Source organism: Mustela nigripes, chromosome 2, assembly GCF_022355385.1.
Source record: "Mustela nigripes isolate SB6536 chromosome 2, MUSNIG.SB6536, whole genome shotgun sequence".
Classification (NCBI taxonomy): Eukaryota; Metazoa; Chordata; class Mammalia; order Carnivora; family Mustelidae; genus Mustela; species Mustela nigripes.
In genome coordinates this window covers 26,225,408-26,242,932 of record NC_081558.1, presented here as the reverse complement: position 1 = coordinate 26,242,932, position 17,525 = coordinate 26,225,408, and the positions used below count along the sequence as shown (strand labels likewise).

Genomic DNA, 17,525 nt, shown 5'->3' with positions numbered 1-17,525 from the left:
AAAAAAAAAAACCCAACGTATTTATGGAGAAAAATCTGTAATTACTTGTAGTTATGAGACTTTATTAAAAATCAAAATGAAGACTATCCCAAGCTGTCATTTGTGGGGTTTTCCCTCTATTCTATTATATTGGTTATTTATTTTGTTTTTGAGTTAATTTATGTACTCTATGGTATGAAGTCGGCTTTTTTTTTTAAGTGTTTACTTGCTTTTTTTTTTTTTAAGATTTTATTTATTTGACAAAGATCACAAGTAGGAAGAGAGGCACGCAGGGGGTGGGGCAGGCTCCCTGCTGAGCAGAGAGCCTGATTGGGGGTGGCCGGAGTGGGGGTGGGGTGTGATCCCAGGACCCTGAGATCATGACTTGAGCCAAAGGCAGAGGCTTAACCCTCTAAGCCCACCCAAGTGCCCCTGAAGTCAGCTTTTTATATTGCCTCTTCACATAGACGTTACTTAAGAGACCCATGTTAACTGTGATTAGCTTAAAAGCTATTTAAGGCCCTGGATTGGGAGACTGAAACTTCAGGGATATGTTGTAGTCCGGGCTCTAGCTCTGTTCTTGCACTGAGTGGGAAGGTCAACACTATATCTGAGTAGTCTGAAGGATCCCTTGAAATGACTGGCAGTAATAGGTACAATGAGTGAGATCATAAAAGCACAAGAAACATCAAAAAAAAAACCAAGACCTAAATGAGAGGAGGTAACATTTTCAAACTGGGGAATTATTAGCTTAATTGTCTTTTGACTGCAATCTAAGATAAAAGAGTTACCAAACTTTCATCCTTGAATTTTTTGTCTCATAAAGCTTTTGATCCAAAGATTTTATTTTAAAGAATTCATTTATTTATGAGTGAGTGAGAACAAGAACGTGAGCAAGGCGAGAGGCTGAGGGAGAAGCAGTGGGACAAGCACACTCTCCACTGAGCAGGAGGCCCGCCTCGGGCTCCATCCAAGGACCTTGAGATCATGACCTGAACCAAATGCAGATGCTTAACCGACTGATCTACCCAACTGCCCTGATTTTTTTAAGTAGGCTCCTCACTGAGCATGGAGTCCTATGTGGGGCTTGAACTCGGGACCCTTGAGATCTAAATCTGAGCTGAAATCAAGAGAGGAACACTTAATGGACTGAGCCATCCAGGCGTTCCACAAAGACATTATCTTTTTTTAAATTCAGAAAAGAAGCAGGAAAAGTTAGCTGAATAGACAACTAACATTTTAATTCTAAAAAAAAAAAAATGTTTCTGTATTGATAGTCTATCATTGTCTTCATTTATGAGCTGGAGTTCAGTAATAAAAAGCTTTCCCTCCTCAACTACTTGTTTATGTCAGGAATAATTCCCTCCAGGAAAGGTAGCATCAACAATTTATTCTTTCCCTTTACTTACATGTTTTCAGAATGGTTTCTCTAGATTCTAGGTTCTTCTAAGGCTGATCAATTCATTTTGCTTTCCTTTTAGTATCACTTAAGTTCATGAATTTGAACACAAGTTGACATTTCAATTCACTGATGTTATCTTTATTGATCCTCAAACTGTCCCATCTTCGATCAATTAGAACTTCATGTTAATTCTTGAGTTTTCTGACAGAAGCCTAGCAGTCTTAGATAGCTTTATATATAATATGACAAAATCTTCTAGGCTCAACCTGTACATTTCCTGACTTATTTTCTAGCTGTTTCTTCCAGGAATCCTGTTTCTAGCTATTTATTTGGTGGGAGGATTCCTCCCACCAAATATAGGTATGTGAATTCATTTGCTACTTTATTTCTCTAGCATATAATGGAGCAATACTGCTTGTTAGCTTATTTTTCGATTTATGCACAAGTGGTTCTTTGGTTTTAGCTGTTTGCTAAGTACTCACTGAGAACTTGCTGGCTACAAAGCAATATGCTGGTAAAGATGAAGAAAACAAGATGATTATGACTAGATCCTTGTCCTTGAGGAGGTTTTGGTTTATTTTGTAAAGAGAACAAGAAATATCTAACATAACAACAAAAGAGGAAATTTTTCACAAATACTACAAAAGGTACAAAACACTATGGGAATTTAGAATGGACAAGGGCAGGGGAAAGATTTATAAAAAGGGTAAAAAAAAAAAAATGAGAGCGAATATGATTCAAAAGCTGGAAAAGGAAGGAAAGGCTGAGAGAATGGCATGGGCAAAGAAACAGAAAGCGAAGAGTCTAAGAGAGTGCACATCTTAGAAGGGCAGCTGGAGAAAGACTGGAGGGCCTCTAGGTGCCAGGCCCATGCTAATTACACTATACATGTTAACTAACTGCTTATGACAAACCATGTAAATAGTTATTATGTCTTATTTTACAGATGCGACACATAAGACAAGGTCAAAGAAGCTAAAGTAACTTGCTTGGGATAGTATGTTTGGTAAGTGGCAGTGCTAGGATTCAAAACAATCTTTTCTATATGCCATCTTACCTCTAATCTAGTTTAACAGCTTAACATTTATAAAGGAAAGGAGTGGGAAACAAAATCAAAAGTTTGAATTGAGCCCACATTTTTGAGGGCCTCAAGTGTACAATTAAAGCATTTCAGAATTTATTCTGCAGTATGGTACAGCCTTCTAAAGCAGGAGAATAACAAAGTTGTAACAAGAATATTCTGGAGGCAGTGGGTTGGGAGTGTATAGTGGCCACAAGTAGAGAGCTAGTGTGATGTTCTAGGCTGACAATAGGAGAAACAAGCAGGAGCAGGGAAAGGAAAGAAATGACCTGAATGACTAGAAGTAAAGAGACAAGATTCAGAAACAATACCACTATTCTGAGCTAGTGTATGGGAAAATGATGGAGCAATAAAAAGAAACTGGTAAGTCAGGAGAATGCTCTAGTTTGAAGGGGAAATTAAGCTTTGTACAGAGTAATTTTAAGGGGTTTGAGGACAGGGGAAAGCATATAAAACAGGTGCTGCCAGGAACTTAATTGAATAGGGTTTTTAAGCCTAATTTCCAAAAGAACAACCAAGACTTTAAGAAAAATAGTTATACTCAGTTCCCACAACTTGCAAATCCCCTTTTTAGGACTGAAGAGTGGGATCCAGACTCTGAAGTTTCAAAAGTTCTGCAGATAATTGTGGTGCCAAGTAATTTCTGGGTCAAGAACCCACTTTTTAAAAGAACAAAAGTAGACTGCCATGCTATCAGAAAGATTCTCTTAGTCACCCCAGCAAATTAGGCACAGCCTGTGCTGAATCAGCTTTGTGATTTTCCCTAGCAAGCTAGAAAGTGGAAGAAAGTAAAGCTTCTGGTGAAAGTTACCAAAAGCTAGGAATGAGCAAGGACAGCAAAGCCTAAAGTCAAGGGGTGGTCTAGCAGTTAGTGAGAGTACTTTTGAAAAGGCCAATGATAAGTTCCAAAGGACAGACAGGTAAAGGAGCTTGGGGCTGAAGCTACTGTGAAAGAGGGGCAAAATTACAGGCAAGAAAGATGATACAAATGACTGGCAAAGGTTTTAGTAATAATAGAAGGACCTGGCCTTGAGATGGGAACTCCATATACACTCTATCCATGTTCACACAGAACATCATGCTGCAATGCAAACCTTGAAGCAGGTAATAGTATCATGAGTTCCATCCTATTAGATGAGCAAATTAAAGTTTAGATAGGTTAAGGAGAGGTAACTGAGTCATGATAAAATAAAAACAGCGGTGGAAAATAAGAAGGTTACCAGTTTCCAATCGTCATATGAAGCTTCTGGATTAGGAGGAAGGTTGTCAAAATCTTAATTGAGATAAGGCGGTAGAAAGAACTTTCGTAACATCGTGGAGGAAGATTCATGACATTTTGAAATTTATTCAACCAGTGTGTACCAGTTTGAGTGCGGAGATTCTACAATGAAGACATGCACTCTGGCTGCTCTTGCATAGCTGATAGTTAGTGAGGGAGGCAAACACGTAAGGGGGAGTGCCATGTGCAACAGGGACATGGAAAGGCACCTTTTCGAGCCTAGAAAAGTTTCTAGGCAAAGGAAAAAGCATGTGCAAGGGCTTGAAGACCAGAAAACACAAGATCTATTGTGGGAAACAAAAGTAACTAAGGGCAGTTACTGAGGAAGATAGCACTGACTGCTCGTAATAGGCCCCTTGTTCACAGCAGCTTACCTAGGATCAGATACTGGTGAAGTGGACTTCAATGATGAACTGACTGGAGTTATACATCAAGTGACTGCAATTATATGTCAAGTTTATAGAGCTAATGGTCCCAAGCTTTGCAGCAGAGGATTACTGTAATATTATGTGACCCAGGAAACTCATGCCCTGTCTGAGCAGTTTGTGGATTGGGGAACAAGGAGTAGATAGCCTTAGGTTCCTAAAGCCCCCATTCCAGAAGGATCTGATAGGTTGGCTTTCTGTCTTCCTCATTTCCTTAAAAAGAAAAATCTGTTAGAAGATCATCCTATTTGTTTACCATGATATTTTACATCTATAGGGCAGGTTATTTGTACAGTGAGTTTTCTCACTGGGGTCACACTATATGAAAAGCCAAACATCAAAATCAGCTTGTTTTGGAGAGGTTAGAGTAGTAAGAGTCACTAATATGAATGGATATACTCTATGACATCATGTGTCTATCACCTTTTTAACAAAATCATGATTTTATACACACATACAAAAAGCCTTTTTTATATATTATATATTCTTTTTTGAAATTTCCTTTTATAGATAATTTCATATAAATTAAAAATATATAAATGACACAGATAGTGGAAGGTTTTTAACAACTGTCTTACTAACCCCCACCCTTTTTAATTTGGCTGTCCCTTCTTTATTCTTCTCCTCTACCCTACTCTAAGATGATTCACAATAATGACCTAGTTTGTACTCCTCCATGCTTTTTCCCCATGGTCATATAATCAAATACAAACATATACATGTATGTGTATATTTACAGGGATTGGTGAGACTTTTTAAAATAATGAAATTAGGGTGCCTGGGTGGCTCAGTGGGTTAAGCTGCTGCCTTCGGCTCAGGTCATGGTCTCAGGGTCCTGGGATCGAGTTCCACATTGGGCTCTCTGCTCAGCAGGGAGCCTGCTTTTCTCTTTAAAAAATAAATAAATAAATAAATAAAATAACAAAATTATTAATAGTAATTCTTTCAACAGTATATCTTCTAGAAATCTCTGCAATTGATATAAATCTAATTTACTCTTTTTAATAGCTACACAATGGGCAATTTTAAAATTATGCTTCGTTTTTTGTTCCATATACAGTGATGCAAAAAAAAAAAAATCCTTTTATACATCCTCAAACCATTTTTGTCATTTCTAGTGTCTAATTTTATATTCTTACTATAAATGTATTCAAAACCACTATGTAGTAGTTTTGCATTAATTCATGCTTGATGTAAATAGTATTACACCACGCACATCCATCTGTAATTTACTTGAGATGTTTTGAGATTTGTCCTTACTGATACATGTAAATTTAGTTCATACACTTTTATACCTGTATAGTATTTGTGCTTTTATTCTATTTTTATTTTTACTTATTTATTTATATTTTTAGAGAGAGAGTGCAGGTTTGGGGGGGGATGGGAGAGAGAGAAAAATCTTTTTTTTTTTTTAATTTTTTTTTTAAGATTGTATTTATTTGTCAGAGAGAGAGGGAACACAAGCAGGGGGAACAGAAGGCAGAGGGAAAAGGAGCTCCCTGCTGAGCAAGGAGCCTCAAGTGGAACTCAGTCCCAGGACCCTTGAACCACCACCTGAGCCGAAGGCAGACACTTAACCGACTGAGCCACCCAGGCATCACAAGAGAATCTTAAGGGTCCCTGCCCAGCGTGGAGCCTGACACAGCTCTTGATCTCATGATCCTGAGGTCATGACCTGAGTCAAAATCAAGAGTCAGACACCAAAGTGAGCCCCCCAGGTGCCCCCCTTTTAATTCTAATTAGACTTATTTTACTTAGTTTTTTCTATTCATTCTATTTATTTAGAATTTTTATTAGGAAACTCCTAAACTTCATCAAATGCCTTTTCTTTTCCTCTCTCTTTTTCTTTTCTTTCCTTTCTCTTTCTTTCTTTCGTTCGTTTGTTTGTTTGTTTCCAGAGTACGGCTTTATTTTGCAGTACAGAAATATTCTGGAGCCATTTTGAGGCAGACATCATTAAAGTGGAGGCTCTGTCAAATCAATACTGCAATATAGCTTGGTCCATTGAAGAATCCACATCTAGAATACAAAAGAAGCTTCTACATTTACCTGGTTTATGACAGATTTCTTTCCCCTTCTTCTCATGAATTTTATGAGGTTAAAACACTGTTCACAGGTTTCCTCCAAAATGAGTCTCAGAGCCTGGAGTTGGGTTAGAATTTCAGGCCCATGTAACCCCAACTTGTGGCTGTTATTATATGGGTAATCATAATATTTGATAGGACACAAAATATAAAGGTGCAGGGAAAATTGAAGGATTCTTCCCCAAATTGTGGAATATTCAATTCCTAATTTCTTTAATGTCAAGAGGACATAAGGCACGAAAAATTGTACTGATCCAGCTCTTGAGCAGCAGAGGCGCACAACTGCAAAGGCTACATTGACTAAAAGATACAAATACTGTATCAAGTGCTCTGTATCAGCGTCACAATGTTTTTTTTTACAACTGCTCCTTCACTGGGAAAAAAAAGCCAGTACTGGTTAAACTGAACAGAATATGGTAATCTGCCAATTCTGAATAGCCACTCCATGAAAACAAATACATACATGATATTAAAAAGGGAAGGAATATTTAGTGGTACAGTGCTTGGCAATCTCAGCTTTGATTACAAAAGCAGGTCTTACAATATTTATTTCAAAAATATTATTTATTTATTTGAGAGAGAGTAAGCAAGAGAGAACACAAGCCAGGGGAGGGGCAGAGGGACTCCCTGCTGAACAGGCAGCCCAATGTGGGACTTGATCCCAGGATCCTGGTATCATGACCTGAACTGAAGGAAGATGCTTAACTGACTGAGCCACCCAGGTGCCCCCCTTTTATTAAAATACCACTTATTTATTTGAGAGAGAAAGTAAGTGAGAAAGACCACAAACTGGGGGAGGGGCAGAGGGAGATGGAACAAACTCCCCACTGAGCAGGGAGCCCAATGTGGGACTTGATCCTAAGACCCTACGATCGAGTCGGTGGTATAGTGGTGAGCATAGCTGCCTTCCAAGACCCTAGGATCAATAATATTGATTTTTTACAGTATACATCATTTTCCAAAAGTTAAGTTTGTCCCAACTAGATAATAAATTGTACTATTGTTAGTCTTCCCCATAGATGTCATTTTTCTTATGTTCATTTCCTCAAAGTCAAACTCAGATTCGATCATCTTCTTACAGATGACTTTAACGTCATCAAAAGTTGTTCTAAAGTGAGTTGTGGCATTGTATGTGCAGGAAATAAAGATCTGGCTTTCTGTTTCCAAGCCTTCTGGCACAAGGTCACCAATGCTAAGAAATTTCTCTTCAATCAGTTCCAAAAGCTGCAAAACTGGTCTGATTTCTTTCTCTGGTTCACTGGTCTCCACAGTTGTACTAACTATGGTGATATACTTCCCTTGTCCTGCCACATTGTATACGAAGGAGATCATACAGACATAGATATCTGACTTCCAACTGTTAGTTCTGGGGAATGATCTGGCAGGAGTTGGCACCACTGGTGTTCTTGATGGGGTGGCTGAGGATTCGGATAACTTTAATCATCTGGCTCACTTTTTCTACCTGATCTTTGACACAGCTGGGATCACAAATGAGCTGCTTACAGAAAGGAACTTCTCCTGTAATTTCAGACCAATCACTCTTGGCATGATTTCACACCAATCACTCTTCCATTCTGCACAATGATTCTTCAGTTCGTTTATTGAGCATGTAGGTACCACCATAAATAGCACTTAGCCCTGCAGATTCCAGGCTAAGTTCTCCAAGACCATGGAGAGGATAAAGGTATGGGCTTTTGCCGTATCTTGCCAGAGACTTGTTATAAAGTTTAATCCTCTTAATGGTTTCACAACATAGTTCATCTAAATAGTCATCCATTCTTTTTCTTTTTTTATTTAAGATTTTTTTATTTATTCGTTTTGAAAAAGAGCAAGAAAGAGCATGAGCAGGGTAGAGGGTCAGAAGGAAGAGAAGCAGACTCCCTGCTGAGCAGGATGCCCAACAAGAGGCTGGATCCCAGGAGCCCAAGATCATGACCTATGCCAAAGGCAGATGCTTAAGCAACTGAGCCCCCCAGCCAGCCACCCCAAACAGTCATCGGTTCTATAAAATGCCAGGGCATGGCCAGTAAAATCCATGATCTTATCCCAAGTCAAATTTCTGTACACCTCCCAAACTATAGTCTTCTTAGGATCAATGCCTTCTAAATTTCTGGGAACTTTTTCATCAAAGCTGGCAACACACACTAGGAATTTTCTGAAGCGACGTTTTTCAGTTCCACTAAGCTAGATGCCAGGGCTTCTGTTTCAATGGAAGTAACCTTGTAGATATTTCCTCCCTTACAGACAAAGCTCCCTTCAGTCACTTTGAAAACCAGAGAGCAACAGACCTCTGTATAAAGCAGCATCTGTTTTTGAACTGACCAATTTTCTGTTTTTGAACTGACCAATGACCATAAGGAACTTGGGAATTAAGTCAACATTCCAGTCTCTTCTCCCCATTGATGGTAGTGGTATTCCTGGTATTTTAAATCTTTTGTATAAATCTTTCAGAGGTATTAGAGATGAATTTCTCCTCCACAGTACAAATTTCTATCCATGGGAAGAACCTTCTTTCCATGTATTGACATTATACCTGACAGGATATATCCAATCAGGCTGGTGCCCAGCAGGAGTACCTTGTACTCCTCTTCATAGCGGGGGAGGGTAAGGACTTAAGACCCAAGAAAGGAGAAAGCGCAGGAGCCAGAAGCTATAGGGCCAACCTCAAGAACAGGGGAAGCGCTCAGGCTAGCCTGATGGAAAAGGGAAGCCAGGGCTAGAGGTACAAGGGAGCTGGAGAGGAGGGAGGCTGGCTGCCATGCCAGATGAGAAGAGAGAAATCAAATGCTTTTTCAATACTTATTCGTTATAAAGTAACATGTTTTTCATGTAACATTTTTAGGTTGTGGATGACGTTAGTATATATCCCCAATACTGAATCATTTTTGCATTCTTAGAATAAAACCTACTTCGTTTATTCTAGCATTATTTCTGAAGTTAATTTACTAATACCTTAATCAGAATTGTTCATCTATTGTCACAAATGAAAATAGTGCTAGTTTTCTGTTTTTGAACTGTATCTTTATCAGAATTTGACATTAATGATATGCTGCTGGCTTCCCTAAAGTAGATTTTAACAGCTTTCCATCTTTATACATGTTTGAATTATTTAAATAACTGGATTTATCTGCTTTTAAAAATATGATCATATTCAGCTATGAATGCCTCTGTTTCTGGTCAATCTTTAATAACTTCTTAGTCTCTTTTAAGGAAAACAATTTACTCAAGTTTTCTACATCTTGGGATAATTTTGCTAGGACAATTTATTGTAGCTTTTTTCTTTGTCATAGATTGGCATGTACTAGTTTCTCAAAATTCTTTTAGCATATCCTGTACCTGTATTTATGTTTCCTTTCTCATTCCTTATCGTGTATATTTTTGCTAGTATTTTTTTAATGTAATAAGGGATTTAAGGGTTCTGAATTACCTGTTTAGTGTTTGCTGGTTGGTTGGATGATTTTCAAAGAACCGGCATTTGGTTTGTTCATCCCTTCTATAGTTTTTTGCTTATTTCATTAATTTCTGCTTTTCTTTTTCTTGTTCTTTTTCTAATATCTCCCAAATGCCAAGTTCCTTCATTGTCCTTTTTCTTTAGTACAGAAGGAATTTAAGATTTTAAATTTTATTTGAGTAAAGTATTTACGCATTTTGGTATAAAAGTCCTTTCCATATAGTTTAAAATTTCCCTTTTGATTTCTTCTTTGAACCAGAGGTTAACCCATAGTGCTATATAACTTCAGGAGGATTTTCTAAGTGATATAAAGCTTATCACAGTACTGTTTAGCAAAGGAGAAAGTCTTTTTCCCTGGTATACGCTTAAACAGGTAGCCCTCAGCTAGTGATAGAACTGTATTCCAAGAGCCCAGGCATACATCAACTTTTTGAAGATAATAAATACCAAAAGAAACAACATTTTAAATGATGAAGAAATTTTTCTTTAATTAATTTCCTTAAAGTTGGCATAAAAGATAGTTAAATGCTCAAAGAAGCCTGCAAGAATCTAACGTTTCTAAAATAATAGTGCACTAATAATAACCCTGAATTTCAGGATTGTCCTCTTAGCTTCCTACAGCATGTTCTAAAGAGTGTCTCTCACAGCTGATGGGAAAGAGTGGGCAGGAGTTTGGAAAGAGCTGTGTTCTAGAACAGTCACCTCCCTGGAGATGTGCATATATGTTAGCATATTAAGGACTGTGAGAGGTCCTGTTTACTTTTGGTTAACTAAGCATTTTCTAAGTGCATTTGACAACCTCATTCTTTTATTAATTAACACCTATTAATTCTCTTTGGGAAATGCAAGCCAAGAAGACATTCCTTGGAGAAAATATGTAATCAAATTCTCTGTCTTCTCTGTGGGTTATTCACAGCTGGGACTCCGTAAGTGTTTGTTGAATGACTTGGTACCAGAGATGGTGTGATGCACAAATGCTACAGTGTCCAACATGGCTGCTCTTAGTACGGTCATATATAAGGTGAGCTCTCTTTGTAAGGAGTACTCAGTATTTTGCATCAAAATACAAACTTTCTATTTTACCACTGTAAAGGGAAATCACTAAGAATATGACACTACCTGAATTCAAATACCAAAATCTAACTCCCTAAGAAGGCCATTAAAACCTGGTAAAAATAGGGGCTCAGTGGGTTAAAGCCTCTGCCTTTGGCTCAGGTCATGATCTCAGGGTCCTGGGATTGAGCCCCGCATCGGGCTCTCTGCTCAGCAGGGAGCCTGCTTCCCCCTTCCCTCTCTGCCTGCCTCTCTGCCTACTTGTAATCTCTGTCAAATAAATTAATAAAAAATCTTTAAAAAAACACAAAAAACAAAAAAAATCTGGTAAAAATATACTGCAGTTGCAACACCCAGTGAAAAGTATATAAACATACATGCACATGCACACACACGGTAGCAGCAGCACCACCCATCCACCCTCATTTCCATGTCCACTGTGCAAAATGTCACATACTGATGACTTAGGGCATCACCAGATCAAAGTAAGTTCAGAGAAGCAAAAGGAGAAACCTGTCAACTGGTTCCATTGTCCATAAGACAACAAAATTGCATACTTTCGGTTCGTATTGATTTAGTTTTATGATCCAGCCATATAATTTCATGGCCATAAAGTAGACAGTGAAGCAGGTAAAGCCAGGAAGCTTCAGAACTGTAAAATTGACAATCCACATTTATTTAGCTAAAGAACTTCTAGTTTCAAAAACTGAGATGTGAAATCTTGTATCTTGATGGGTACTATTAACTACCTACAGAACTCTGATTTTGTTTCAGACAATGTACACACAACTGGAAGGGATAAATCATAATTGATATATGACAATCATGGAGATCCTGATCCCTTCTGCCAGGTAAGTAACTTCCTAGGCTTCCTTGTAGCCATAGATAGGTATGTATGTGGCCACTGGGACAAGAGGAGTGTAAATTTGCTGAAAGAATTCTACAAAAGACTGTGTTTTCAACATAAAAAAAGAGCCATACAAGAAGATACTTTGTCCCCGCCTTGCAGTTTTTGCTTGACATTTGGGGCTTTGGGCTGTAGCCATCCCTCGTTAACCATGAGGCAACAAGCAAAAACCTACAGCAAAAGCGTAAGAAACCAACATGTTAAAAACAGTAAGACCCAGATTCTTGGTAACACCACTGAATCAAGTGAACAAAGTTGGACCTTCCCTCCTGTATTCTTGTTAACAATAAATATCCTTAAGTTTAAGGTCCTGTTGGTCAGGACCTTAAACTGTTTCCCAAACTAGCAGAGGAGTGTCCTATATTTTCATATTGTGATGAAAACTATAAATTCACTTATTAACATTTCAGAATTTAAAACTTCAGAAAACCAATAGGGAAAGTAAGAGATTTTTAGTTTTTCACTGCATATAATGCTGTATTTAAATACTTTTACAAACATGAAATGGTTTATAACATTAAACAGAATTTTTTTTAACTTAAAAAGACAAATAATAGGAAAAATTGATCCATACCCGTACCTTTCCGTGTGTTCTCCGTTACATCTACCCCAAACTGGATAATGTCACCAGAAAGAATTTCACATGGTGGACTTTCTTCAGAGCCTCGACTCAATCTCTGGCTATTTATAAAGGTACCGTTACTACTTTTAGTGTCTTGGAGATAAAACTGCAAAAAAAAAGGGGGGGGGGACAAAGATTAATACTAATCCTTCCAAACCTACTTTAAGAAAAAGGACTTCCACCTTTGCAAACTACTACAGGTGGATTTCTTCCCCCATCAATTCAAACCACTTGTTCCAGCTAAGACTTTCCTTTAATATATAGGAAATTAGAACCTGGAAACCAAGTGATTTAAAATCCAGCTAGACAAAATGGTGCAATCACTTTAGAAAACAGTTAAAGTCCTCAAAATGTTAAACAAGAAGTTAGCATATGACCTAGGAATTCTACTCTGAGGTATATATGCAAGGGAACTGAAAAACTATGTGCTCACAAAAACTTGTACATTAACTTCATAGCAGCATTATTTGTAATAGCTCCAAAGTGAAAACAACCTGAAATGAATGTCCATCAACTGATGAACAGGTAAACAAAATTCAATGTATTTGTATTATATTACATTATTTAGCAATATAAAGTAATGAAGTACTTACTGATTCATGCTACAGCATGGATGAACTTTAAAAATAAAATAGTTGCAAAAGACCATGTATTATATAATTTCATTTATATGAAATATCCAGAATAAGCAAACCCATAGAGACAAAAAGCACATTTGTGGTTGCAAGGGGTTGAGATACGAGGGAAAGAAGGGTAAAGGGGCAGGAGACTGGTGATGGAGAGTGATGGTGGAAAATGATTGTTAATGGGTACAAGGTTTCTTTTGTGGGTGACTAAAATGTTCTAAAAACTAAATAACAGTGATGGTTACATAGCTTTGTGAATATACTAAAAACCAGTGAATTGTATATTTTAAAAAGGGAATTTTTTTAAAAATATTTTTATTTATTTGACAGAGAGAAAGCACACGCAAGCACACAAACAGAGGGAGGGGCAGAGAGAGAAGCAGACTGCTGGCTGAGCAAGGAGCCCAATCCCGGGCTGGATCCCAGAACCCAGGGATCATGATCTGAGCCAAAGGCAGACACTTAACAGGCTGAGCCACCCAGGCGCCCATGGGTGTTAAGGGTGAATTTTATAGTATGTGCATTATATCTCAATAAAGCTGTTATTTTTAAGAAAATCCAGCTAGACAAAATTCTAATTCTACCTTTCCATCTCATTCTTTTTAATCTTGTTCCTAGGATATCTGAGTTAAAACAAAGGAAGTGTTTTATTCCACAGGCAAGGACAATTGGTATTAGGTAACACCTATAATTAATAGCTATTAATATTAATAGCTTTAATAGCTAACTAATATACTTGGTATCACAAATGGCCTATCTTCAGCAAATTCTTTGTAATAAAGCAGATTAGAGACACTAGGAACTACAATACTGGAATCAGCTACGAAGCTACTGTTTCCTGGTCTCCTAAACCTGCCTTTCAACACTCGGGTAACTTCCCTCTTTAAAAAGAGAAGGTGGGGGGCACCTAGGTGGCTCAGTGGGCTAAGCCTCTGCCTTCAGCTCAGGTCATGATCTCAGGGTCCTGAGATCAAGCCCCGCATTGGGCTCTCTGCTAGGCGGGGAGCCTGCTTCCCCCTCTCTCTCTGCCTGACTCTCTGCCTACTTGTGATCTCTCTCTGTCAAATAAATAAAATCTTTTTAAAAAAAAAAAAAAAGAGAGAGAGAGAGAAGGGGTAGAAAGAGGCATAGAAAACCTACTTATGTATCACCTACCTATTCTAAAAGAAGTCAGGAACAGTTGGGATCATGCACAACAGACTTACTAGAAAGAGAACCACCAATAAAAAGTGATGTACCTTTCTTTTTGCATTTTTCTACACTCTCCAGCCCTACTTATTCTAGCAACAGATTTTCACTGAATTCCTAAGGAAGAATGTAAAGAAGAAAACTAGTATTTATTAAAATATATGTTACGCTACCAGACCCTCATTTAATCTTAACATTAAAGCTATGATACAGATATTATTTCCGTTTGTAAATGAGGAAAATGAGGCACAGGCAGATATCTGTGGTCAGGAGGTCACAGAGGTAAGAGCAAGGATTCATGTAATAGAATTGAAAGGGCCATTATTCCCCGATTACTTCACACTGACCTTTATGTTTCATTTATCCTTCACTCCTCCCACAAACTCTTTTCCAAAAGAAACAGAGCAAAAGAATATACATCTTGAAGAAAATATGAAAATGGCATTTCTTTTCATTAGTTCCTAGATGACAATTTAAAGGACACCAGGCTGTCCATAAAGGACTTATTCTCTGTTTGTAATTCAGAAGAAACCAACTGTTACTTTGGCTAGCAGTTTATATAATTAAAGACCATTAATGATGAAAATTGTGTTGATATTTTACAAGTCCATTTGAAATTTACAGGTCTTACCATTTCACACCAAGAAGGAGAGGCACAGGTAATAAATACACTCAAGTAGGAACACTTACTCTCACAATTTTTTCCTACCCTGGAACCTACTGTTATACTGTATAGGGGAATTTGGTTTTTATTTCTTAATGAACATATTCATGGGAAATGTGGCAATATCTGGATTCTGGCTTGGTCATTTGTAGTACTACATGCCTTGACAAGACAAATAAAGGGGTTATACTAAATTTACAGTGTTTTTCCAACTTCACATTCTATCTAATCCATTAGTGAGTTATGAAGTCATTTCGTAGTCTGTGGCTAGCATTTTGATTTTAAACTTTAAAAAGAATAGAATATAAATAAGACTAGGGATGCCTGGGTGGCTCAATGGGTTAAGCCTCTGCCTTTGGCTCAGGTCATGATCCCAGTGTCCTGGGATCAAGTCTGGCATTGGGCTCCCTGCTCAGTGGGGAGCTCTGCCAATCCTCCAGCTTGTGTGCTCTCGCTTTCTGTCTGACAAATAAATAAATAAAATCTTAAAAAAAATAAGAATATATGAAATGAGTTTCAGTACTGTTAGCCAACTCTGGAAAACAAAAAGGTGTGTATGTATGTGTGCATGTGTTTCAACACCTCTTACATAGCTCTTACATAACCACAAATTTTCAAATTAAAAAAATACAAAGTCCATAGTAACCCACATTCTTTTCATTCTGACACATCTGTATCACTGTCCAAAGCATGGCCTCCATTTAGCATGAACCTAACATTTATGGTACTTGCTCACCCTTTCTCTACTCTCAACCTGCTAATGGCTTCCAAACACCTTAGAATAAAACCTAAAGTTTTCATGATTATAGCCTATAAGGCTCTACATGACCTTGCTTTTGATTCCCCCTTCAAATTCATTAATTTCCACTACCTTCTACCCTTATTTCTCTCAGCCACACTAACCACTTCTCATGTGCCTGAGCCTCTGCACTTGTGTATAGCTAGACCACACTAGTCCTCTTCTCTGCAAAACTATTTTCAATTGATGTGATTTGACTTTCTGTCCATGGCTGTCTTGAAAGATATTAAAAGTCATGTTTCTGCATCTTCTATGAAACAATCTGCTATTATTCAGTATAAACTGTACAGAAGCTAGTCTATCTACAGGTTAGGTTCCTGAAGGTATAAAGAAGTCAATTTGTTTGCAAGGGACTGTGCTTGCAGTCACTGGATGCATTTCCCAATAAGTAGATATGTTAGCTGGTCCTTCAACACTTTTAAATCAGATATATTTTTCTCCTCTATGATGATAAATCTTCTTCTATAAGGCTGCTACTACTGCTTCTTTTCCTTAAAAGAGTTTTGGCTACTCTAAAATTTCTTTTCAAATACTGTTGAAGTTTTTTTTTGTTGTTTTTTTGGGGGGGGAGGGGAGAGATTTTATTAATTTATTTGACAGAGAGAGGGAGAGAGAGAACACACACAGGAGGAGTGGGAGAGTGAGCAGGCAGCCTGATGTTGGGCTCAATCCCAGGACCCTGGGATCATGACCTGAGCTGAAGCCAGATGCTTAACAAATGAGCCAACCCAGAAACCCCTCTTGTTGAAGTTTTAACTATCTTTATTTCCTAGTAGAGTAAGGAATGGCCAAGTAGCTCTAGTGTTTGCCCTGGCCAACAGGCATTCACTTTAAGCAGGTCTTTTAAGTAGCCCTGAATTTATAAAACCCTCTGTAACTTGTGACCAAAGCTCAATTTACACTGTTTTCAGACTTAATCTCTGATTAACCCCTTGTTTTTCCCTAAATAAATGTTAAGCTCCCAGAAATCTGACTCTGATGGTTGTCCCTGAACTAAAAGGTTCTCCCTGCCCCATCACTTTCCCCATCTCTTGTTGATTCTGATTACCTTCAATGACACTGGCACTACGCTCCACATGTTACATAATTTGCTCTTTGGCCTTCAGAAAGTTCTGGTTGTTCATTCCATAAACAAATACATTTTGCATCACTTTCAACTTTGCTAAAATCTGTAAATACTTTCATTTCCACTATAATGATAGACTTTAAAAAAAAATATTTTATTTATTTGACAGACAGAGATCACAAGCAGACAAAGAGGCAAGCAGAGAGAGAGGAGGAAGCAGGCTCCCTGCAGAGCAGAGAGCCCGATGCAGGGCTTGAAACCAGAACTCTGAGACCATGACCTGAGCCAAAGGCCTAGGCTTTAACCCACTGAGCCACCCAGGAGCCCCGATAGACTTTTTAACAAAGATTTTATTTATTTATTTGAGATAGAAGGCGAGTAAGAGTGAGAGAGAGAGAGCACAAACATGAGGAACATCAGGCAGAGGGAGAAGCAGACTCCCTGCCGAGCAGGAAGCCTGATGTGAGGCTTGATCCCAGGACTCTGGGATCTTGACGTGAGCCGAAGGCCGATGCTTAATGCACTGAGCCACTCAAGCGCCCCAATAAACTATTTCCTTCTAACCTTTTCCACACTCATAGGTTTTGTAATATCCAAACACATTTGAACTAAAACTTCAGAACAAAGCACTATATAGTTGACAAGCCATAGCCCAGGGGCCAGAAACTCTAAGCCCACACAGAGGAGTTTTTAAAATGTGAACACAGAATGGATTATGGCTTCTAGATGGCAGATGCTATATCACAGAGTTTTAATCTGCTTGAATAACCACCTAAAATCAAGCAGACTGACTAAAATAGCAAAATCAAAATCCCACAGATAGTATTTGTAACAAAAGTGGGTTACAAGGTATCTACGTGAACCTCAAAATAAAAGTGAGTGAAGAAAACATCAACAGC

The 17,525-nt window shown here is 38.1% G+C and overlaps 1 protein-coding gene and 1 pseudogene across 20 annotated transcripts in view; both read right to left on the bottom strand.

Annotated features, from left to right (window-relative positions):
* The window catches only part of SLMAP (sarcolemma associated protein), a 143,266-nt gene that overhangs the window by 70,747 nt on the left and 54,994 nt on the right, over positions 1 to 17,525 (bottom strand). For 12 of the 20 annotated variants that reach the window (XM_059390015.1, XM_059390026.1, XM_059390021.1 and 9 more), the window contains exon 2: positions 12,242 to 12,389. In XM_059390015.1, the coding sequence (XP_059245998.1) occupies positions 12,242 to 12,389 (148 nt within the window). Of the gene's footprint in view, positions 1 to 12,235; positions 12,390 to 17,525 lie in introns of all 20 variants that reach the window. The other 8 variants (XM_059390014.1, XM_059390023.1, XM_059390020.1 and 5 more) reach the window with 1 other exon arrangement.
* LOC132012516 (rab GDP dissociation inhibitor beta-like) lies at positions 7,254 to 11,800 on the bottom strand (annotated as a pseudogene).